Here is a 23058-nt window from a genome sequence, read left to right as displayed (position 1 = left end):
TCATAGAGATCCAGATTTGAAATTCCAGGTAATCTGCAATTGCGTCTTAATGTAGATCCCACTTGTTTTAAATAGGGTATATCGGAATTTGGCCTTGAGAGGACAGCACAAGAAATCACTCCAGCCATACATACTGCAATTCAGCTGTGCATTTAGTGTGCCTCTTAAATGGTGTATGGTAGGAAATGCTGTGCAGACAGCAGCTCATTGCATGCTGCATTCTCTAAGTGTGGTGCTGCTGACTTCAGTTTTAACACATCACTGTCAAACTCCCACCAAATGCCTCACGGGTGTTATTTGCTCAGGCCTCATCAGCACTTACTAAATACTGCCAAAGCAGGGAGCGTACCAGAAAATGGTTCTCAGCAGCAGGTTTGATCTTAACATCTCTCACTTTTATGCAGCTGTTGATCCAACTCCAAAGCTCAACATCACACGTGAGTGAGTCCCTTCCCCATTAAATCCATCCACCACTGCACACCAGCTCAGCCAACCACTTTGCTCCTCCTGGCTGCATAGGGACAAATAAACCACTGCAGTGTTCAGCGGAGGCTGACTGAGTTCTGCACTTCAGCTCTCAACTCTTGGTTTGAAAACTCAGCCCAGATTCCTTTAGAGTCCTGTTGGATCAAAGCTGAGGGATCACAGAATCTGGAAGCACTACAGATTGCTGACAGAAGGGCTCACAAAGGCACTTCTTCTCTGTCCAGCTAATTAAAAAGATGGGTCTAACTCAAGATATCTCATTCAGATACTTCTGTGCATCATTTTAAAACATAGAATTTTATTAATAAAAACCACAGTGATTTAAATAAATAAAACTTCAATTTATGCACAGCAGATTTTCCTGTACAGGTGTGAAGCTGCGTTACTCCGTTTGGGGGCTACCAGCATTCTCAGCGCAGAGATCAACGTTATAAACATACACCTGATCTTGGTTTAAAACAGCAGCCATTCCAGAGGTGTCTGTAGAGCTTACATAGCTTACGTACAGGAAGGAACAGACCGGAGTGGGAAGAACTGTTGGTAGAGATTCACTGGGGTATCTTCAGAAAAGATGCTTTCCTTAGAGACCGGTGCTTTGAGTTACCTCATGTCACAGCTCCACTCCGGGCACCTTTTGCATCAGTTCCTGTATTCCTTGCTGTGCTTCTGGTGGCAGCAGCGTTTTTCACAGAGTTTGACCAACTCGGACACAATGAAAACTGAGGAAGCCAGTCCAGTAAGAAAGAGCAAGTCTGTTGAGAGGAAACAGAGCGTGGGACAACACAGTGGGCAGCTGGATTTGTGTTGGGCTGAGGGCCATCCTGCAGTAGAGACCTGTTCTGATGCATCAGTACAGAGGTACAGCCTAGCAACGCTCATGGAAGCTGCTGGTGTGGAATAGACTTGTCTACTGTCTCTCATCTATTCTTGTCCACAATAGACAAGAAAGATGCAGTCAGCTGGTACAGCCCACGTGATGGCTGGACATCATTTGGAATCACTGAACCCTGCTTCTACCAATGTGCCCTAAGGTAAATAGGATATAATGCAACACAGAGTTTGCTCAGACTGATTCAGATGCTAAAATACGCACTGCATTTCAGCTCAGCAACATTTACTGAGCTTTCTGCAAAATGAAGCGACTCCATAATGATCCTGGATAGATTGATTTAACGAAAAATCATCAGAGCTCATGGAAGAACCTCAATCTGCCTGCATTTATGTACAGTGAATCAAAACTGAAAACCTACCCTGGAATATCGTTAACTACAAGCGTTTCTGTGTAACTGCTTCTATGTATTCAGGTATGTGTGCTGCTGCCTGATTTCTCCTAGCAGCAATCTCAGAGGAGCTATCACGTAGCGACTGGGCAATTCCATCTGCTTTTTAAAGTAGCTTAGAAGATATATATGTATTTTGTAACTTACCCAGCACTCCTAAGTTCTCTGTCTGGAAGATCTTTTGTAATGGAGGGACGTAAATCACAGCCAGCTGTCCCAGAAATGACCCAAGCACAGAATATAAGAACATGCGGTTCCGAAAGAAGCCTATTTCCAGTATCAGCTTTGTCTAGAGAAGGGGAAAAAAAGAAACAGCATTTCCAAACCATGTATTTGAATGTCAGGCTGTTTCTTTGCACATAAACTCTACTACTATTGGGATTATTGCAGTTATATGAATGCAGATCTGGGTAGCCAAAGCATTACATTTGAACAACGATGGATAGCAAAGATGATAAACATCACACAGCTTTAAAGGACTGTTAAAAAAAAATAAGCCTTCCCATGCAAAATGTTTGTGTTCTATGGGGTTTTTTTTAGAGCAGAAATTATTGCTGACACGATGATCTCACCTGAGAGCGGCACGTCAGAGCATTGAAGAGGTCAAAAAACACAAAGCACGTAAAAGTCATGGTTGTGGTCCGGGGGGTTATACCACCTGTAGGGTTCTGAATGCACACACAGAGTTCCAGGGGTTATTTAAGCCTTTCCATGCAATAAATAAACTAAATATTCCCTGTAATGATTCAGGCAGTTCAAAGTACAGTCGAACACAAGAACAAATCTACTTCTAGATGGTATAGGTAGGCAGCATTGATTTCTTCCTGCTAATTGCTGGGTTTACGATCTTATCAACCCTATTTTTAACCAACATAGATTTTGTATGAAGCATATTCTAAAGTGAATTATCTGCACTGTTACAGCACTAATAATTTCAACTAACCAATATCTGCAGTATTTATGTGCTTGATATTCTTTACGGCTGTGGAACTCCAGAGGCTTCATTTCAAGTCACAAGTTTTTCTCATTCTAGATAGGAAAGGCCCAATAAGAGGCAAGACAGGAAGGCAGAAACACAGCAAGGACTTTGGCTTCCTAACACCGTGCCCTTACTAATCCTTCCCCACTGCATGGACTTCAGGAAGTTAACATGTACTGCCTTCAGAAATTGCCCTTCACTTCATTCTTCATCCACCCTGATGAAAACAAGACACCACTGCAGATTTTCCTCACCTCCTTCCAGAAGACAAAGAGGGTTCCACTGATGATAATTAGAGCTGACATGAAGATTTTCAGGATCAGTGATTTGCTGAGTATAGTGTCCGTAATACATCGGGGTGGCTGTTTGATTGTATCCCTATCAACAGGTTCAACTCCCAAGCTGCCTCAAATAGAAGAGGAATGCTGCATTTAGTTAACACAGGTTGTCCTGAAATGATACTGCTGGTAAGAGAAGATGGATCTGGAAGATTAAATTCTTTTAAATAAAGCATGAGAGATGCCAGCATTCTGGCAATGTGACATAAGGCTGCATTATCTGTGAGAGCAAGATAAAAGCTCTCTTTTGTTTTGCAAAACAAACTGCTGCAATGAAATAATATTAAACTATCATAGCGCATCGTACCCATATGTCATCAGAGAGGGAACGCTAGGGGTGAGATTTTGGCCAACACCCCTTCCATAATGAAGATGCTGTAATTAGCAGTTCAATGATGTTCTTGTATCTTGTGATTTTGGTTCCACCCCAAAACAGGAAGATGCCAAACCTCAAGTACAGAAGTAGTAAATATCTTTAGGAGGGACCAGAAGGGAACATAAGTACATTTTGTCTTATTTAACCATCAAGTGATTGGCACACCGATAAGAAATCATAACAGCCTGTGCTCCTAAGCCAACACAAGCTGTTATGTTGCTCATTTGTCTCTTTTATACCTTTGAGCTGGAGGCCCATCCATAATAATATTGATCCATAAGATCTGCATAGCATTGAGTGGATTTGGTAGGTTGAGCACTGTTGACAGAGTAATTAGGCTCAAAGCTGAAATGCTCCTGCAAAGCACAAAAGAAGGTTTAGTCTGCACAGCTTTGCTTCCACGGCACTTAAAGCAAACAAGAACTTACGTGCTCAGCTGGAACCGGACAAAGTTTTTTATGTTGTAAAATATTCCTTTTCCCTCTTCTATTGCATTCCTGGAAGAGAGGGGAGAATTTATTAAATAACTAACATTAACAGTGTTTCACACTGAGATCTCTCTATGACACCTTGAAGATGAGTTACCTTCGCTAGCACTTAGCTGAAATAAAGGCCTCAGCTTAGAAAGAGGAGAACAATGCATCTTCTCAGTTAGAATGATTTTATCAGGACTAATCAATCTGAAAACTGTGGTTCATGTGGCCAGGCCTTGGTTCATAAAGCAGACATGTGACCTATTATATCCTCACTCTACTCTGCCTTCCATGCCTGTTGTTAGAAACCAGCAGAGTGTTGCAAATTATGCATCTTTCCCCTGAGCTTCTTGCACAAGGCAGAGGGAACAAGTCAAGATTACCCAGACTTGCAGGCACTTTTAAAGCTCCAGGTAGCTACAGGAGCTGAGGAATCTCTATAGCTACAGCAACAAGAAGCCAGGGCTTTCAGGTGAAAGCCAGCTTTGTCACCACCACCTGAAACAAAAAAGTTATTGCAGTACACGCAACTGAAAGCGAGCCAGGCCCTGCTGAGGAATTCATCTCCACTTACACATCCTGAATCTTGTGATTTTTCCAAGGCTGGTCACATAACAGCCTCATTGCAATGGATAACCAGAAAGCATCTGAAGTTAGAAAGGGTCAGATATTAGGGAAGTCTCTGAACCTACATTACTGTTGAGAAGTCATCGTCCACAAGGATCATGTTGGCAGCTTCTTTGCTGACATCTGTACCCGCCTGCCCCATTGCAATCCCAATATCGGCAGATTTCAGAGCCACGGCATCGTTAACACCATCTCCTGTCATTGACACAATGGCACCAGCTCTCTGCAAAGCCTGTGGGGAAGAAGAGAGGAAGGAGACTCTGAAGCCAGGAGAAGTCCCGTTGGCAATCACAGGATGGGCACAGCACAGAACTGCTGCACAGCTCTGAATGCAGATTGCTTGTTAATACCAAGCGTAATATTACTTGCATCTCTCAAACGACCCAGGAGAGGCATGCAGCAGGAACACTAACAGTATTGTCGTTAAGTAGTGCCAACCAAACCATCTTTGGTTTTCTGGTCATTTAGTTTAAGCTGAGCTTGCCCTGGGAGATCAGGTCATGGACAGAACTCCTGAGACCCACCCTGTGCCTTATTTTTGCAAGGTTTACGATGGATGTGAGAAGCTTTTAGTACCTTTATGATTTTTAGCTTGTGCTTTGGACTTGTTCTAAAGAAAATGGAAATCTGAAAAACAAAAACACATGATGGTGTGAGATGGATGCTTGTGGTGATTAAACAAGGCCTTGATACCATGTGCAAAACCATTACATTTTTGACAGTGGATGAGAGTTCTGACTCTTCCACTTGATCCAGCTCTTCCCCAGACATGGCTTTCAGTTTCCCATTGCAAAGACCAATATTCTGCCCTGCAAAGAAAAGCCCAGAATAAGATCCGCTCATCAGCTCTGGAAAAAGGCAACTATTTTTCCTGACTTGAGCAGGGGCAGCAATTTAAGAGCTGGTGAAGGCAGTCACTATGGCAGTGTGGAAGCAATGCAATACTCAGGGCTGGAGCTGGTACTATGTCCAGCCTTCTCCTCTCTGCTGCTTGCACTGTGTACTTGTAAAGGCAAAAATGGGAAGCACAGAGATGCTCACACTTGGAACATCAGAGTCCATAATCCCAGCAAGGCCATTTATCTCATTTAAGGGCACTACACTGAGATTTTGCCTTTCTTGCTTTAAAACAGCACAATTTACAGGAATTTGGCCCATAGCGCAGAGGTCTTTTATTACTGTGTTTAGTATTTGCTTCAATGGAAAAGGCAGGAAGTCAGTGATATTTAGAGCCTCTATTACACAAACAAAAAGAACAATAAAGATGGTCATTGATAGGTAACATAACACAACACTGGACTGATTTGACAGAGTACTGGCCCACAGGAAGGAAACCAGGTTCATTACCTATAGCCACAGCAGTTTCCAGGGCATCTCCAGTTATCATCTTTACTGAGACACCGGACTCAACAAGGACTTGCACAGCTTCTTTCACTCCAGCCCTGGGGGGATCAATTATTCCAACCAGACCCAAAAAGGTTAGTTTGCCAAGTTCTGAACCTGAAGCCAAAGCGAGTACTGGAAACAGAGGAGGGGGGAAAAAAAGACAACAAAGCAAAATTACTTACAATTCACTTCCGTACATTAAAATGGACATTTAGGGGAGATCTTAGCTTTCCAGTTTTCCAACTGAAAAAGTCATTCGAGCCAGATATTCAGATCTTATTCTATAGGAGGCTGAAAAAAATCACTCAGCTCAAATAATACAGGTTTATCAGAATCAGAGCATTTCTGTTTCCTAGATTTCCCTTATGATTTATTTCTAATTTAAATATCTACCAATTCTTCCCTAAAAGCAAATGAATTGAGACAGTCTGGCATTAGACCAGATACTGTTGAAGCATTATGTAAAACAACAGTGACCCCGTGAAAACATAAGTGTTTTTTTTTGTATTTTAATCTATAATTTGAGAAATAAATCCAGTTCAACTAGTGCAACTTCCATCACGTGAAGAAAGGCTTTGAGCACATTGTTTCTGTTCTCATTGCCTAACCATATTGTCCAATTGGTCCTGAATAACTCCAGGCCATTATGCCAGGTGTTCAGGGCAGCATCGCTCTGATGACTGAATCACAAACCCACAGCAGCCGCCTCAGCTAATTGCTTTTCTTCTGGAAGGTGATTTGCCATTCACAAACCAGATTTAGATACAGCCAAGCAAGCTCCAGACACCAGTAACCACATGACATGGGACTGGAGAACACATACATTAACTACATCTTCCAGACCTCGCTGCCAAGACATGTTCTCATTTACTTACATCCCTGGACCATGCATAGGAGATGATACACCTTTATTACTGTGTGAAAGTCTAAGATGTTACTGATGTGATGTCACGGGTTACCTAACATTACAAAACCATGACATGTGATTTCTCAGCAATGATGGAAACACCACATTTATAATAATTTTTCCAGTTCATGCACTGACACAAAGTCAGGATCAAAAGGAGATTGTTACGTTTGGTCGTAATAAAGAACTGAACTAAACATCAAATGAAAATATCAGTGCTCGAATCCATGCTCTGACCCCCCTTTGCAGTTGCTTTTTGTTGCTCTTGAAACAGCTCTTTAAAGCAAAACTTGGCAGAGCATTGACTAGATCAGGCGAAGCTTTTCAATGCAACTTTCAGACTGTAACACAGATGATCACAACATTTCAGGGAAAAGAAACACTCACTGGTACCAGTGCTTATTTTCAGCTCCTTTCATGCTCACTAATTTAAATACAGAAGGAAAAAGAAGGGAAAAAAGGGAGAAAAGATTAATGGTAAGCAACACCCAGTGGACTAAAACCCTTGCTAGAGTCTGACACGTACCATGAAGAGATCATGCAAGTGATGCTAAGGGTTAAACCTCTGCCCATCCTAACCAGAACAAAGCAGGAAGGCATTGGGGCATAAGAAGGGACACAGACAGCAAGGACTGACCCCGGAGACCTGAGGAGCCCATTCTTTTCTCTTCCTGCTGGTAGGAGGCTTTCTGTTGAGGTGTGAGCATTAATGAGATGCCACTGCTGTTATACATAGTGCAATATCGAATCACTTCTTCAAATGCTCCTTTCATGAAGTAAATATCTTCCTGATCCTTTAAAGCAAGAACATAATGTATTTTATTGGGGGGCAGGGAGGGGGAAGAAATGGCATGAGAATGATCTCAGTTAAGTCAAGCTCCTTATTAAGCAGGGAGGGAAGAATGGCCAATGTTTTCTTCTAAGCATCACATCTCCCTTCCCCTGCCAGTTTTCACCAACAGCTTTTGTTTGCCTGATCAAACCACTACACAGAAAGAATTCTCCAATTCGAGCACAGAACAACCAACTAAAATTACACCCAAGTCAGGAATTCTGAGGTTTGCTCAGTTTTTCCTCCTGATACAGTTAATTTCTGAAAGCACTGTTTGCTGAAGAGATACCATTTCATGCCCATTGTTGAGGTGCACAATTAGAAACACGAAACCAGCCCACAGCACTGTTTGCTTTACCTGATTTTTCAGCGTGCATTTCACAGCCATCCACTTCTGTTCGGAGCTAAATGGAATTTCCTTCTTCCGTGCATAAATATCTCTTATGTCAGCTAATTCCATCTGAAGTACAGTAAAATAAGAGAAGCACTGTAATGCTGCACAATGCCAAAGCGCAGCATATGTCAAGAACTGAACAGGTACTTCAAAGGCAGTTGTATACCACAGAGCTCAAGAGAAAGCATGGGGAAGAGTAGAACCTCTGTTTCAATAAGACCTTTTCCCTTTGGTGCCTGATATGGGGTAAACTACCCCGTAGTTTGAAGCTTTTGTTCAGGCCCTCAGTGAGGCTTTGGATCAGCTTTGTTAGACTTACAGGCTTTAACATTAGGAGATAAAACAGATGTTTGTATTGCTTCATCAGCCACCCGCATGCTGTAACTTACAGCCTACCTGAGCTCAGAGGGTCACAATTTGTATAGGGCTGGTCTGATGATTCCTTGAGGTGCTTATGGCCTTCTGAATATGAGTACAATATTCATTCAAAATTCTTGTCTTATATAATCATGATCAGAAAGATGTAAACAGCTACCAGATGTTCCAAACCCAGGGTGGCCCTATGCTATGCTTTCTGGCATGGCCAGTTCTTGCTTGTTTTTCACACTCATCTTCCTCCTGAACTCTTAACTGGAATCCAGAGGAAACGTAAACAGACATTTTGGTTTGAGCTCAGAATAACTGCACTAATTAACCAAGCAAAACAATTACTGCTGTTAGCACAGAAGCTCAGGGAAGGTGTTTGTCCACAACAAGAGACTTAAATGGGAGAGGTGTACATCTACAACCCTGGGGAGAAGAGAGTAGGAAAGAAAGGATAAAAGCAGTCTGCGGACTTCAAAGAAATGTGATCACTGCTGTCAGACTTACCAGGTCCAGCTTTTCCTTTTTTTGTTATTATTTTTTAGTACTGGAATGTTTTATATCTCAACAATCTCACCTTCATTGCAAGTGCAAGGAGAGCTCCTTCCGTGGGCTGTCCTATCACACTGTTTTTCCTGATAACAGCATTATTGACCACACAGCCAGCCTAGAAAAAGGGCAGAAATGAACCACGTGAGTATTTCTACAAGTAAATTAATAGCTTTTTCCATCTCTTTAATTGAAATAGAGAGAGATTGGAAAACAAAAGCAACCACATCCCAAAAGATGTACTACTCCCTACAACCGCATCTCCTGAGATCAGTTCTTGTGCTTTCTAAACCTGCTTAATCCACAGAACGTGCCCCTTTTTTGGGGTAAATTTTACATTTTGGATAAATGAACCTGAAGCAAAATACGGTATGTATCAAACCAACTTCATAAGTCATGAAAACTCAGACCTTCCTGTTATTGCTGCTAATGTGCTAATCTGTACTAATCAAACTGAATGCAAACAGGACAAGCTGATTCATAACTTATACTTACCTCCACTAGTTTTCCAACTGAGACGTTGGAAAATTCTTTAAGAATTTCCTTTGATGGCAGAAGATAAACATTTCCTTCTCCATTGTAGCCCACCCCACTGACCTGAGGAGAGGAGGGAGAGAAAACAACTTTCTCAGTGCCACACAAGACACATGGGGACACCAGGTCTCCATACAGCGAGGTGCACTCGAGTTCTGATTTTGAAGGGATGCTGGGATTTTTCTTTCTAGCTCAAGGCAACGCTGCTGGTAGTGAATGTATATTAAGAAAATATAAGGCCAAAAGGATCAGCTTGTTTTCTGAACTCAAGGTCTGTAGAAGTGCTGTGCAGCTCAGTCAAGAAATCTTGTTCTTTGGTCACAGTGGGTTTTAGCTGGTATTGCTAAAGCCCTGATCGTGCCTGCATTTATCAGCTCTGCAAGCAGGTAAATGAGCCAAGTATTAACGTACTCGTAATAAATATTCCTATAATAGATAGACTTCCAGGCTCTACAACAGATTTCAGTGTTTACAGTTGCAGAGAACAGCAGATGAAGTCAGTTTGTTTATGGCTTTTGTACAGACAGAGCTGGGGCTGCACGTCTCTCCAGCACTGTGAAAGTCCCTTCTCCTTGACCAAAGCAGTGATATACAGTGACGTGCTTTTCTGGAGACTGACTCAACGCTCCATATTTGGGCTTTATAGAACTAAAAGCAAGTCAGCCCCACTGAGCTTAAATAGGAAGGTCCACATCACATCACCACCTCCATACCTCTGCCTGGAAGCCATCTGAGGTCACGAGCCGAGTCACTGTCATCTCATTGGCAGTCAGAGTGCCCGTCTTGTCTGAGCAGATGACATTGCAGCAGCCTGATGCAGGGAAGTTTATAAATCAGAACTCATTAAGTTGTAAGGAAAGGATGAGAGGAAAGGAATTGGATTATGCTTCATGGCATTGTGCAAGTGATTTAATTGTGAGATGCAGTAGGAGACATTTGAAGATGTCTACATTGTCTTGTGCATCAGGTCACAAGCAGCCAAAGAAGACCATGATCTCCAGGAGGTGGCCAGCATATCCAGGCACGGCACAACAACAGAAAAGCTATTACTATGTTCCAAGAAGAAGTATCAGATTCTCACTCTGCCACAAGCTGCCTCAGATGGACTGTTTAACAAACCCTTGCAGTTTTGACTTGACTGGCTTTTCTGTGCTATCGCCTCTAATGTTTCATTTTCAATTACTTTCAGTTACAGAACCAGGTAAAGCTGGAGGATCACGGCCTCAAGTTGCACTAGGGGACATTCAGGTTGGACATGAGGGAAAAATTATTCTCTGAAAGAGTGGACAGGCACTGGAATGCCTGGGAGGCCCAGGGAGTGGTGGAACCACCACTGAAGGTGCTCAAGGAACATTTAGATGCTGTATTGACGGATGTGGTTTAGCAGGGAAATATTGGTGGTAGGTGGATGGTTGGACTGGATGATCTTGGAGGTCTTTTCCAACCTTGGTGATTCTCTAATTATTTTTCTCCCTTTTAGAACCTTACTGTACAATTTATGTACAGAAAGTACAGCTTTTTTCACTTCTAGGTCATCTGGCAGAGTACCTGGACATCTGGCAGTTATGCCTATTTGGGTGCAGCCCTTCCAGAACAAAATTCTTAATGAGATAAGGCAGTCTCAGATGTCTTGGGTCAGGGCAGGTACAATAAAATCAGGGTGATAAGATTCCTTAACTGCAGAACAAACAAGGACAGTTTAAACAATAGCAGCATTTCAAAGTCAGACAAATCTTAGCTGCAGATCCGGCTGCACAGCAGATATCTTGAACTACCTGGGCCCAGCTTGGCATCTGGTGCACATTTTAATGAGTAATCCTAAATGCACAATGCATCTTCCCCTTCATATAATTGCCATACTGACCAAGGTCAGAATAGCAAAGCCTGGAACACAGCGACCTGGGGATGAGAGCCAGTTTGAAGATAGGAGGAGGTGAAGGAATACTTTCATAAGAGTTTATTCTGCCCCATGCTGTGAGAGTGGGCTGGATGCCTTCTCAACATCCTCTCTTATCCCTTCTTCCCACAGCTCTTTGGACATGAGGGAGATGGCTACATAGACTGCAGGAAAGCAGATAGTTTTGTCAATAGCACCATGCTCAGCTTGAGGGGCTGCAGGGCTTTGTAGTCAGGCAGTGAAGTTGATGGCAGGGACCTGCAAGATGGTCCCATGAAACAGGGGAAACCCAGACTTTTAACCCAAACAGTGCAGGCATGGCTGCAGAGGAGCATTGCTCCCCATGGGCCACTGTCATGGGTTGGGTTGCAGCAGGAGGAAGATGCCACAGTTGATTTCTCTCTGCATCACTCATAGTGGATGACAGCACCTGATCACGTTACTGTCACTAAAATAAGGGAAAAAGGTGAGGAACATGGAGTAGCATTAAAGTCTGAGTGGGTGCCCAGTAAGCATATTCCAAGATAATATAAAATAATAAATAAGTAACAAAGCAATTAAATAAAGTAATACAATGAAATGATATGATAGAATAAAAATCAAACGGAAGCTCAACTGAATTTGAATGAATGACCAAAATCTGTGGCTCCTTTGCAAACTCACCTAGTGTTTCTACAATGGGCAGCTTCTTCACAATCACTCTTTTCTTGGCCATGCGAAGAACACCCAGCACCAGCGTCACAGTGACCACGATGGGAAGGCCCTCTGGGATGGCAGCCACCGCCAGGCTGGGGACAACAGAGAGAAAATAGTTCCAATATACACGTCAGACTGAAAGTGCTGACCAACCTTTCCAAAGGGACATCACATCTCATGTGGCAGCTACTGAATCCCATCCACACACAGCCCCACATCTCCTACATGTGGTTGCAAACTACATCAGGAGCTGCACAGCATCTCTATGCTGCGCACACCGAATGCAGCCAACATTAAAGCCCACAACGGCTGGCATGCATAGAAAACTCAGATGCTGGCCACATCTGTCCTTTAATTATTTCCTTGAGTAATTGAGCACTTCCACATATAAATCCAAAGCGTAACCAAGGAGGACTTTCAAAGCCATGGGCTGCTCCCAACGTTCACACCCAGCTGCTTTTCTTTGCCACCTCATTGCCTGTTGCTCTGTTGTCTCCTCACCTGCAGTTTTGTTTTTATTTTTATTTTCATTTCCATGGAAAGCTTTTTCTGAAGGACACATTTGAGAGTCAACACAACATCAAACAATAGATTTTATGGGCGCTACTAAAAACACATGGTTTATTATGTTTGATTAAGGGCTTGTACATGCATTTCATGCCCATAAAATGCACATTCCTGTCACTATGTGTAAATCTAGAAAGAACAGCAAAGGCTAATATTTGCTGTTGTTCACTCCCACTAAATTCATAGTACAGACAGGAAAGGACATTCGCGGCAGGATGAACTGGGAAGTGTCAGTGAAGACTTTCTGAATACTTTGTTCGGAGAAAATAAGGAGAAATATATTTGAATGTAATTGATTTCCAAAGACATCCATGCTTCTTTTTCTGCTAAACTCAATCGTAAAGCCAACATTAATCACACTTGTGCAAGATCAGTATGTGCAAGCTCTGTTTTGTGAGGTGTCCACTGTTTTGAACAGGAAACTCCCTGGGACATATTTCAGTACAAATCAAAGAGAAAGGAGCTTTCAAGTCCTCACCTAACTCCAATGGTGAACATGCTGAGAAGATGCTTCCCTTGTAACCAGCCAATGAGCATTATTAAACCTAGCGTGGGGAAAACATCTGATTAAAAACCATTAAGAAAATTATACCTCTCCAATCTGCTTTAGCTGTTGTTGGAAAAGGAATTATACAGTGCAGCAGATCTCTCCTTCCCAGGAATCTCTTACACCTCCCCAAATCCCATTCATCCCCATCAAGTACTTTCGAAAGCAGCAGCCCTGGAGCACTGAGGGCTCTCCCAGCCCCACACACAGCTGTAAGCATTGTGTTCAACTTACCAATTATACCAAAGGAGAAAAGGGTGAGTTGCTTCCCCAGCCTGTCCATGCTTTTTTGGAGAGGCGTTTTGGGAGTCTGGAAACATGAGAAAACAGCTGTTTTTCCTTTGTGCATTATGAAAGATGGGAAGATAAAGGCAAGGTAGAATGATGGCCCTCACAACTGCCCAATACTGCTCAGCGCTTACCCACTCCAAACCTAAGATCAAGAGCTGATTAGTTTCTAACACCTCATCTGCATTTGGTTCAGAGCTGCAGCCAGTGAAAGCACGGCACGTATAGAACTAAGAATGTATACAGCTAGAGGAAGTGGAGGAAAATAAATAAAGAGAACCAACCAAACAAGAAGCCATATGGCTCAGGCATCTCTCAGTCATGTAGGCATTCAATAGCAGAGACCTAAAAAGCAGAGATCTAATGCATTAACCCCCCGCAGTGCTTCCTCACATGATTTTCACCCAGCACATGCACCATTTCCAGAGACTTCTTTACCTCTTCAGCTTGCATCATTTTGAACACCTCTCCAAACTGTGAGTTTTCACCTGTCCCGATAACTACACCCTGAAAAGAGGGGGAAGAGGGAAAGGAGAAAAGTAAATGAAGAATCTTATTTCAAAGATTCTGTGATTACCATCAGGGAAAAGACTGGGGGTGAGAGGACTCACTTTTCCCTTCCCATATCGCACCAGGGTCCCCATGAAAACAACATTGCTCAGTGTGGTTATGTCTCCAGCTTCCAGTAACACACCATCGGTCTTGTTGCAAGGCTCAGCTTCTCCTGTAAAACTGGATTCATCCACCAGCAGATCTGTAACCTAAATAAAAACATGCTTTTTCTTGCATTGCTAAGACACCCTATCAAAGCTGGCCCTTGTCCATGGAGCTGCATTTACCTCTATCAGCCTGAGGTCTGCGGGGACCCTATCACCAACAGAAAGATATATGATATCTCCAGGCACAAGCTCTCGTGCTAGAAGATGCTGCAGTTTTCCTTCCCTCAAGCTGGATTAGACAAATAGAAAAAGAAGAAAAGAAAGCAGGCTGTGAGCTCATTATTCTTTCTGCAGGCTCAGGAATGACAGGGAGGAAAGCAAGAGCCCTGCCCCAAGGACCGCGCAGTGTAAATAACAAAATCTGCACTACCCATAGAATCATAGAATGGTTTGTGTCAGAAGAGACCTCAGAAATCATCTTGTTCCAACCCCTTGCTATGGGCAAGGCCACCTCCCATTAGACCATGAGAAAAGAGAATTCCTTCCCTCTTGCTCTCATTTTAAATTCTTAAACAGATGGGCACAGTATAGGTTATTTACATGCTACCAATAAATGACATGAACAGCATTTATATGGTTAAAGCCTTACAGACCCACAGTTCCAGCCCCCTGTCACTGGTATGGACACCTCCCACTAGAGCAGGTTGCTTAAAGCTACATCCAGTGCAGCCCATAACCCACAGGACTCACACCCCACCAGCCAGCTGTGCCTCACCAGTTGCACTCAGGGGGAACCAATTTGTTCAGCTCTTCCAGAGACTTTTCAGAGCGATATTCCTTTTAAATCAGAAAGGAAAAGAAAGCCAAGTCAGATGAGTGACCTGCTGGGGGCTGTAGGGCTGAGCCCTGCTGCACGTACCTGGATGAAGGCCACGGTGACCACGATGAGCACAGCCTGAGGACAGAGAGGTGTTACAGGCACATTGGCTTTAGGAAGTAAAGGGTCAGGGTTCAGAAGATGTGAACCTACCATGGTGATGCTTGCAGCATCCTCGTATTCCTTAGTGATGACGCTTACCAAAGCGGAAGCCAGCAGCAAGAGAATGAGGGGATTTTTAAACTGAAAAAAGAAACGAAATCAATCAGAACATAAACATGGTCTGAGCTGGTCTCAGAGCTGTTCAGAAAGGCAAGGATTTCACGTAGGGCAGGGCAAGCTCTGAAATCGCCTTAGAGGCACAACAGGTGCAGACAAAAACCTTTTATTGTCTTTTAGAATTTGATACTAGAAATCCTCTCTCTCCCTTTTTCTTCCCCCTTTTCTCCTCATCAATCTGCCAAACTCTGCCCTGGCCACAGGAGCCAGCACTGTCAGGTGTTACAAACCTCCCCCCACCCAAAAATGGAAACCATCACCAAAATCAGAATGGGGAAGCCACACTGTGGGGGAGTTTCTCACTTTTCCCTTCACTTTTAGGCATGGATTTTAAGGGCCCTGCTCACATGTGCAAAAATCACTATTCCATTTAGCTAGAATGGGAACTGGTGGCACTGAATAGTTCGTTTCATGTCCTCGTAGGAGAAATGATTTAAGATAGTCAAGGAGGAGTCAAAAAAAAAAAACACCCCAAAAAGCCAACAATGAAACCAAACAACTCAGCACCTCACTAATCATTGAATCATGTAAGAGATTTAGTGATGCTTACACCAAAGCAATAAAAGCGTATGGGTGACACAGGAAAAAAATGATAATCCATGAAATAAAAAGAAAGCCTTCCAAAGCAAGGAAAATCTTTCTTACCCAGCTAAAATAACACCAAAGGGAGCAAAGTAATAATAATAAAAATTAAGAAAATAGCCAAAGAGTCAACTTGCTGGCTGAAAACAAACAAAGAAGCAAATAAAACCACACTTCTTATTTGGTTACATACTGAAAGAATCACAGAAGCTCCAATCATCAAGGTTGGAAAAGACCTCCAAGATCATCCAGCCCAACCATCCATCTACTGCCAACATCTCCCCAATACACCATGTCCCTCAGTATCACATCTAAACCTTCCTTGACCACCTCCAGGGACGGTGACTCCACCATTCCCTGGGCAGAGGAGGTGGCCTTCCAGAGATAAAAGGTTCTCCTAGGAGAGGTGAAAGATGCTTTCAATACATATGAGAGCATTTAAGAAAACTCTGTCAGGTTTGCCCGACTCCTGGGTACAGTTGGCTTTCCCAAACCTTCCCTGATTTTATCACTTGCCTTAAAGAGAACAGATGCGCTCCAGAAACCAGTTCACTGAGCTATAACTTTTGATTCGTGGGCTGCATGGAGATAAAAAAGGTTTATTTTCATTTTAAGATGTTATCTCCAGGTTAAATGAACCCGCATCTGCACCTCACAATGGCTTTACTGTGGGAACAGCTTCTGGATCTCAGGCACGTCCTGTCCCAGGGCTGAATCCATGGAATATTTCAATATAGAGACTTGTTTGAGCCACCCCAGCTAGGGGCTGTCAGCAGGAACCAAGAATCCATGCCAAAAACACTTACCTGGTCCAGGTATTTCTTCCATATAGGCTCTGAGGCGTCCACTGAAAATTCATTCCAACCATGTTTCATCCTGCGCTGTAGCACAGAAAACTCGGAGAGCCCAGTTTGTAAATCAACCTAGCAGGACATCAATGTAAAACAACGTTACACGGATACTCACAGAAAACTGCTACAAATCCAGGTCTAAACATCAGATTCTCACTTTGCCCAGGAACAAAGCAACTCTCTAGGAAACCCCCTCCCATGCCTCAGCATCCCTCCATCCATCTTGCTGGCCACGTGCAGCAGCCACAATGCCAGGCATTGCACACAGCTGGGGACCAGCAATTCACTCAGCAGCAGCAGTGCTGTGGGTGGGGGACAGGGCAGAGCTGGGGTGTGGGGATCAGGCTGTCAAGTTAGATCTGGAATTAAACCTGCTCTAAAAAGCAGGGAAAATATGTTGTGTGCACTCTCATGACAATGATTTCTAAGGAGTTGCTGATGATTTGGGTCAACAGCTGCACAGTCTGCAGCATTATGTTCATGAATGTAGCTAAAACCCCTTACATTTAAGGCTTTGGCCAAGTCTTCTTTATGGTATTTACATGCATCTTTTGGCAGCAGAACTGTCACCTCCTTCTCCTGCTCAATGACTTTCAGCTCACACTCCTGGCTCTGCAGAGAGGAGATAAAGCACTTGTTAGATGAGGGTCCCATCAGCAGAAAGCCATTTAGCATTTCTCTATCCCTCCCTCAACACCATTCTCTTATCCTATCGGCCCTGTGGCTCCATAGGTCATAAAACTATTTCCCATCACAGCTCTTTAAAATACTCCCTAATTAATCCTCAGCCCCAAAGTCAAGTGCAACTCATTGCCCTACAGTCCCAGTGTTCACCCCAAGGCAGATGGAATGCTCTGTGCTTGCAGGCAGGAGACCCTTCCTGTAGGCAGTGGGAGAGCAGGACATCTGTTTGCAGTCAGAACGACCAACATTATTACACTCTGTTCTGTTGGGTTATTAGGCTAAATGGTCAGTTTATCTCCATTGCAATCCCCTCTGGCTGCGTGGCAGAGATGGGCAGGCCAGGACTAGAACCAGCTGAGTGGTTTTCTATCAAAGCCTCACAATGGGTGAGGTGCTGCCTCGGTTAAAAGGCCACCTGAACCTTCTTATCAGCTGGCAGAATGTGACACGATTAGGAGCTGGATTGCCAAAAGACAAACATGCAGCAGTTCTGTGGAAAAGAAAGCATGAGGGGCCCTGTTGTTTGTAGGGATCCTGCCCAAGATAAGCATTTTATCATGCCAGCGTTGCCAGTGTTTTACTGTGTGTTCTATGCTCAGAGCAAGGAAAGCCCGGTTTTACTTGTTAAAGACAAAACCAACCTGTCAGAGGGAAAAAAGAATGGTAATGGTGAACTGGGATGATCTCTGCCCCAACAGGAGGAGGCAGACCCCACCTCCACTGCCTCCAAGAGGGGAGAAACCAGCCTCATCTTATGGAGCTCATGGGTTAATGAAAGGTGTTGGAGGATGGGAAGCAGCACAGGCAGGAGGCAAAGTGCCTGCAGTCCTACAGAGCTGGTGGGAGCAGCCAGGTCTGCCAGCTCCTGCTCTATCACCAGTATTTACCTTTGGGAAGGTGTGGAGGAGAGGAATGATGGCAGCACATGCGTGGATGTATGAGCACCACGGCTGCTGTGAATGAGTGCTTTCATTGCTGTGAGCTAATCCATAGTGATCAACCTGTGCCTGGCCAGGACTGCTCACCAGCATGGCATGGTTTCTATTTCTAGGACAGCTCCAGCTCCCACTGCTTTGCAAGCTCAGGGGATGCTGGGGAACAGCAGAGCTCTGTGGCAGAGCTGTGCAGCTGTCTGCCCCATCACCTCCATCCTTGGCCACAAAACAACCCATCAATTGTTATGCAGCAAGGGGAAAAGCTTGGGGCTCCTGGACCACTTAGTGTGTTGTAAATCCAGTTGAAAGTAGGCTAAGTTATTTAGAGGTCCTTTAAAGCTTTCAGCAGAAGACTTCTTGTGTATTCTCCATGCTTACTGAATGAAATAAGCCCACCTCAGCCCTGAATGGAGGACAGGGCTGGGTAGTGTCTGTGCTCCAGGCTCTGGCTCCTGAGACTTGAGTGGATTCAATGCAGTGAGGGAAAGGACAAAAAGGGTTTTGCTGATGCGAAGTGCCTGAGGTGTCAGGGAGATGTGAGTCATTTACCAGGCTAAATCACAGCCTGGGAATATGCTCCTGATACATCAAGTTGTTCAAGCCATGGCAGTTACTGGGATGCATACAAGATACAAATAATTGTTGGGTGAACTTAAATAGCACAGCTTGGAAATTTTCTTTTTGGGGTGAAATAACTGTGCTATTCATTACTCCACCCAACAGACCAGCAGTGACCCCACAGACCTTGAAAGGGTTTCTACTTGTGACAGCATTGTTAGAAGGTTTTCTGGTGTGCCCCTAAGTAACAGGAACATCACGAAGGCTTGGAATGAGACCCCTCCTGACATCCTCCATCCCCTGCAGAGCTGTGCTGCAATGGATGCCTTGTGTTCTACCTGCTATGGGTCCTCCAAGGACCCACCTGAAGCCGCAATGCTTTCCCATCTCTGCCTACTCACTGTGCCCATAGCAGAAACTCTGGTCACTCCTGCAATGCTACGAGCACGTCACACTCTGCAGGACCAGAGCTATAATTCAAGCAGGGCGTATGTCCTGCAGTAAATATGTATCACTGTTTACTTTGGCACAGGCACAGAACGAGTTGGCCTAATTGCTGGAAACAACCTGACTGCACAGTGTTAGAAACCTCAGCCTCCCATTGAAACAAGACTGCAGACATTTACAGTCTCAGCAGCATCGCCCTCTCCTTGGGGCCAGGAGTTGTGCTCGAGGAGCACGGAGCAGCACCACCCACTGTGCTGCTATGGGGAAGAGCTCAATGCCTTGCTTTCTTCTCTCTGTTACACTGATCAGCCCCTCTGCTGGAAAGACAAGGCTCTGAAAGGCTCAGAGGATTAGCAGGAGTGATATCTGAGAACAGGCTTCAATCAGATGATTGCAGGAAAGAACCTGAGGATCTGGAAGCGCATGGATGGTTTTGTAGGGACAGGACTAAGGGCGAACCCTGCAGGCTGAGGATCGGGTTCATGTGGGAGGGCACCGCATTGCTCTGATGTGTGGGAGAAAAGTGTGTCTTAAGCAATGGAAATCCCTGTGCTGAGCAAACGTGGCAACAAAAGAATCCCGGACTGCAAGTTTTAGCGGAGAAAAACCAACAGTAGCAACAAATGTCACACCTGAACTACCGTGCTTTGACCCCTTGGTGATGGCAGCGATAAGAGGTAGTAAAACCCAGCATTCATACATCAGCATCTTACATGAAAACCGAGCATTCAGGAGCCTCTGTGCAAAGCCCAGGAGCAGCACAGGGAACCCACAGGGTGGGTGCTCTGCCCTACAACCTGCAGGCCCTGAGCTGTGTGCAGTGCATGCATCCCATAGAAACAAGCCCCCTCCTCACCCTGCTGCCTGGCAGACATCGTTACCCCCATTGCATCTCACAGAGCACAGCTACATCGCACTCCCACGGCACAGAGCAGACTGGCAGGCAGAGGCGACAGACTCAACCTCAGGCACACAAAGTATTTCAGCAGGTCCCAGCCAAGGCTTTGGGAAATCCTCACCTCCTCTTCCGGCTCGATGCTCCCGAGGGGCTGATATTTCTGTGTGAGACGAGCAGATGGACGCTTGGGGAGCAGTTTGGAGATCACTCCTTCTACCATCTTTGCCGGGGCAGTGGGAGCACCCGGTGCCACGGGCACTGCTCAGATTGCCCTGCAAGTGCAGGGCTGTGGTTACAGGCAGGGAGAGGCAGTGTCACCTGCTGCCAAGTCACGCCTTCAGCTGCAGGTGCTGGAGGGAGGCTGCGCACCCTTCCCCATAAGGCCAGAGAAAAACTATGTGTGTTTAAGAGTGGCTGTGGTGATATGAGAACACGGTGTGTGCGTGTGCACAGCACCTGGAGATCACACTGAGGGCTTACCAGCTTGGGTTTTCTTTTGCTTGCTGCAAAGCTGCAGGGCACCGATGCATAGCGTGTGTGTAAGGTGAGCTCCAACCCTGCTCAGGGTGAACCCACCTGTGGTGTTGATTTATTAACCAGCACAGTTGTTCATGTGCCAGAGGGGAGTGTTTTCTTAGTGGATCTCAACATATGGATGAGGTTAACCAGCTGCATCCTTTGGGAGATTCATAGCTGCCTGTCAGGGAGCATCATGCTGAGGTCTGCACCAGGAAACCTACATGCTCCCCCAGGCAGTGTGACTGCAGGGCTCCCTGAGGCTTAAACCGTCCCTCCGGGGTAGGCTAACTGTGGGATTAAACCCTACCTCACCAGGGAAAGCTGTGGTTAGGGAACAAAGGTCATTCCCAGTCAAAGAAAAAAACCAACTGTGCCACTATCTGCAGAAGAACAGTTTTCTCCCAGGACCTCTTGTTCCCAACATGCCATGCCCTGCTGGATTGAGGATTCCTTTCCAAAGGCTGAGGGAAAAGCAAAATGGTTGGGAAATGCTCTGCAAACAGCCGACCTCTCGTAAAACAAGGCTGGGACTTCCTACCTCTCTCAGCTCCCGATTGAGAAATGCTTTCTTAATGACCCGAAACAGACGCGTCAGGCAGATGAAGGAAGTTCCTGCATCACTGCAACAATGCTCCTTCCTATGGGAAAACAGCTGGGATGTTCACATCCAGGTCTTCAGAGCCTTAGTGGGGGCTTAAAGGCAGCCCGGGCTCCCAGAGGCATTGGGAAGGTTCAAAACTTACCAAAGTCTAAGGGAATAAGGTGGCAAATTATCCCGGCATTCAACATGCATTTGATTACTTTATGTCCTTCTGTAGCTTTTGCAAAGAGCAGAAGTGCAGCCAGCTGGCTTTGCTGTGGTCCTGATAAATAAAGCAGGTAGCGCCAGGCAAGGAAATGCATCCTGTTGGTCATCTGAGCATGTTTGTCATGGGGTCTTGTTGAATCATCCCTCATGTCCTGATAGAAAAACACTGAAAAACATTTCCTCCCTGTCTGTGCTCGTAGGAAAGATTTGCCTGAGCTTGTCCTTGCTTTTCTGACCCCCAAACCTCTCCCACTATCCACACAGCCAGCACATGGTAGAAGAGCAACCAATAGGTAAGACCTCAACCCCTCCTGAGGCCAGCTTTGTGCAATGTGTGTGGGTTGTACAACCCCAAGCGTGGCTCTCGTTAGCCAAGCGCTGCTGACAACGCAGCTAATTGAGCAACAGGCTCTTGTTGCTGGTTTCCTCCTATAACTTCCTCCTCTTGGCACAGAGCTGCTGCTTGTGGAGACACACGTAGCTCAGTATTGAATAAACAACCTAGAGAAGAACAAAATCCTGAGTCTATGTAAGGTACAGAGGCTGACCTGCCCCAGCCCCAGTGATTCTAAGTGCAAGCTCAAAAGGTTACATCTGGATGCTGCTTTCTGTCCAAAACTGAGCATTTCGGGCTCTGGCTTGTGTGAAGCAAGCACAGTCCCCTTGGGAATAGATCTCATCCCAGTCCTGGCAGCACAAAAGTTTGATCCAGAGGAAGATTTGCCAGCAAAGCAGCCTAGGCAGAAAGCTGTCTATGTATCACAGAGGGCTGTTTCCATCCCAGAGGCCCCACGATGGGTGCAAGACCCCTGGCTCAGTCTCTTTCACCTGCTTCCCTCTCCATAAGCAGGACTGCTCACACTTCTGCTCCTCTCCTGCCACCTTGAGGGAAAGAAACTCTTCTGCATGGGACTGATGGTGTTTGCTGCTGCTCAGGTGTCTAAACATTCTGCTTTCAGGTCAGGCTTTTCCCCTGAGCAGAACAACCACTGCTGCCTGTGGGAACACTGACCTGCCCACATGGGTCAGGTCCCTTCTTGGCGCATCCTTCAAATGAAAAATCTCTTTTGATGAGAAAAAGAGAGCGCTGTGTTGTGCAGCACAGTGTGTACAGCGAGGGGTGGCAGAGAAGAGGGGTTTTTGCTTTTAGATGTTCTGCTGGCACTTCAGCGTCATTCACAGATGATTTTCTAAATGAAGTTTTCCATGAAGACAGCCAGTTGAGTCAGCAAAATGTATTTGCTTGCATTAATGTAGGAAGAAGTTGAAATTAAGACAAAATTACAACCTTGAAAGCCAAGGTATTTAGCCCACCACACACTTCACAGCAGGAAGCATGAGGCACATACACACATCTGTAATCTGCCCACCCAAGTAGGCCAGATGACCATTACAAGTTCAAGAGATCCTAAGGATTGCCACCAGACTGAAAAGCTACCGTG

The 23058-nt window shown here is 45.0% G+C and overlaps 1 protein-coding gene across 2 annotated transcripts; it reads right to left on the bottom strand.

Moving 5' to 3' along the window:
- Positions 1-764: 764 nt before the first annotated feature.
- On the bottom strand, positions 765-23032 carry ATP2C2 (ATPase secretory pathway Ca2+ transporting 2). 2 transcript variants are annotated; one of them, XM_015874101.2, is made up of 27 exons: positions 20411-23032; positions 17272-17379; positions 16723-16839; positions 15209-15298; positions 15098-15133; positions 14954-15015; positions 14359-14467; positions 14131-14280; positions 13958-14026; positions 13466-13541; positions 13163-13229; positions 12085-12209; positions 10238-10335; positions 9486-9587; positions 9019-9108; positions 8043-8144; positions 7490-7646; positions 5907-6077; positions 5271-5368; positions 5136-5186; positions 4625-4791; positions 3888-3956; positions 3699-3815; positions 3000-3147; positions 2339-2434; positions 1914-2055; positions 765-1238 (listed from the first exon to the last, which is right to left on the bottom strand). In XM_015874101.2, the coding sequence occupies exons 1-27, from the start codon at positions 20507-20509 to the stop codon at positions 1126-1128; spliced, it is 2829 nt and encodes a 942-aa protein (XP_015729587.1). In that variant the 5' UTR covers positions 20510-23032; the 3' UTR covers positions 765-1125. The 2 variants fall into 2 exon arrangements, with proteins under 2 accessions (XP_015729587.1, XP_015729586.1); XM_015874100.2 differs by lacking the exons at positions 765-1238; positions 1914-2055; positions 2339-2434; positions 3000-3147 and having other exon boundaries at positions 3408-3815; positions 20411-21446; positions 21552-23032.
- Between the last annotated feature and the right edge of the window lie 26 nt (positions 23033-23058).

This window comes from Coturnix japonica, chromosome 11 (assembly GCF_001577835.2).
Source record: "Coturnix japonica isolate 7356 chromosome 11, Coturnix japonica 2.1, whole genome shotgun sequence".
NCBI lineage: Eukaryota > Metazoa > Chordata > Aves > Galliformes > Phasianidae > Coturnix > Coturnix japonica.
Note: the sequence above shows the minus strand (reverse complement) of the source record. Positions and strands in the feature narration are given on the sequence as shown.

Bases quoted from the DNA above. Each gene is read 5' to 3' on its own strand.
- ATP2C2 (XM_015874101.2), bottom strand. From the start codon at position 20,509: ATGGTAGAAGGAGTGATCTCCAAACTGCTCCCCAAGCGTCCATCTGCT. The intron at 15,299-16,722 runs GTAAGTGTTTTT...TTCTTTTTTCAG, and splicing joins GGAAGAAATACCTGGACCAG to TTTAAAAATCCCCTCATTCT. The intron at 14,027-14,130 runs GTGAGTCCTCTC...CCCTCTTTTCAG, and splicing joins TGCGATATGGGAAGGGAAAA to GGTGTAGTTATCGGGACAGG.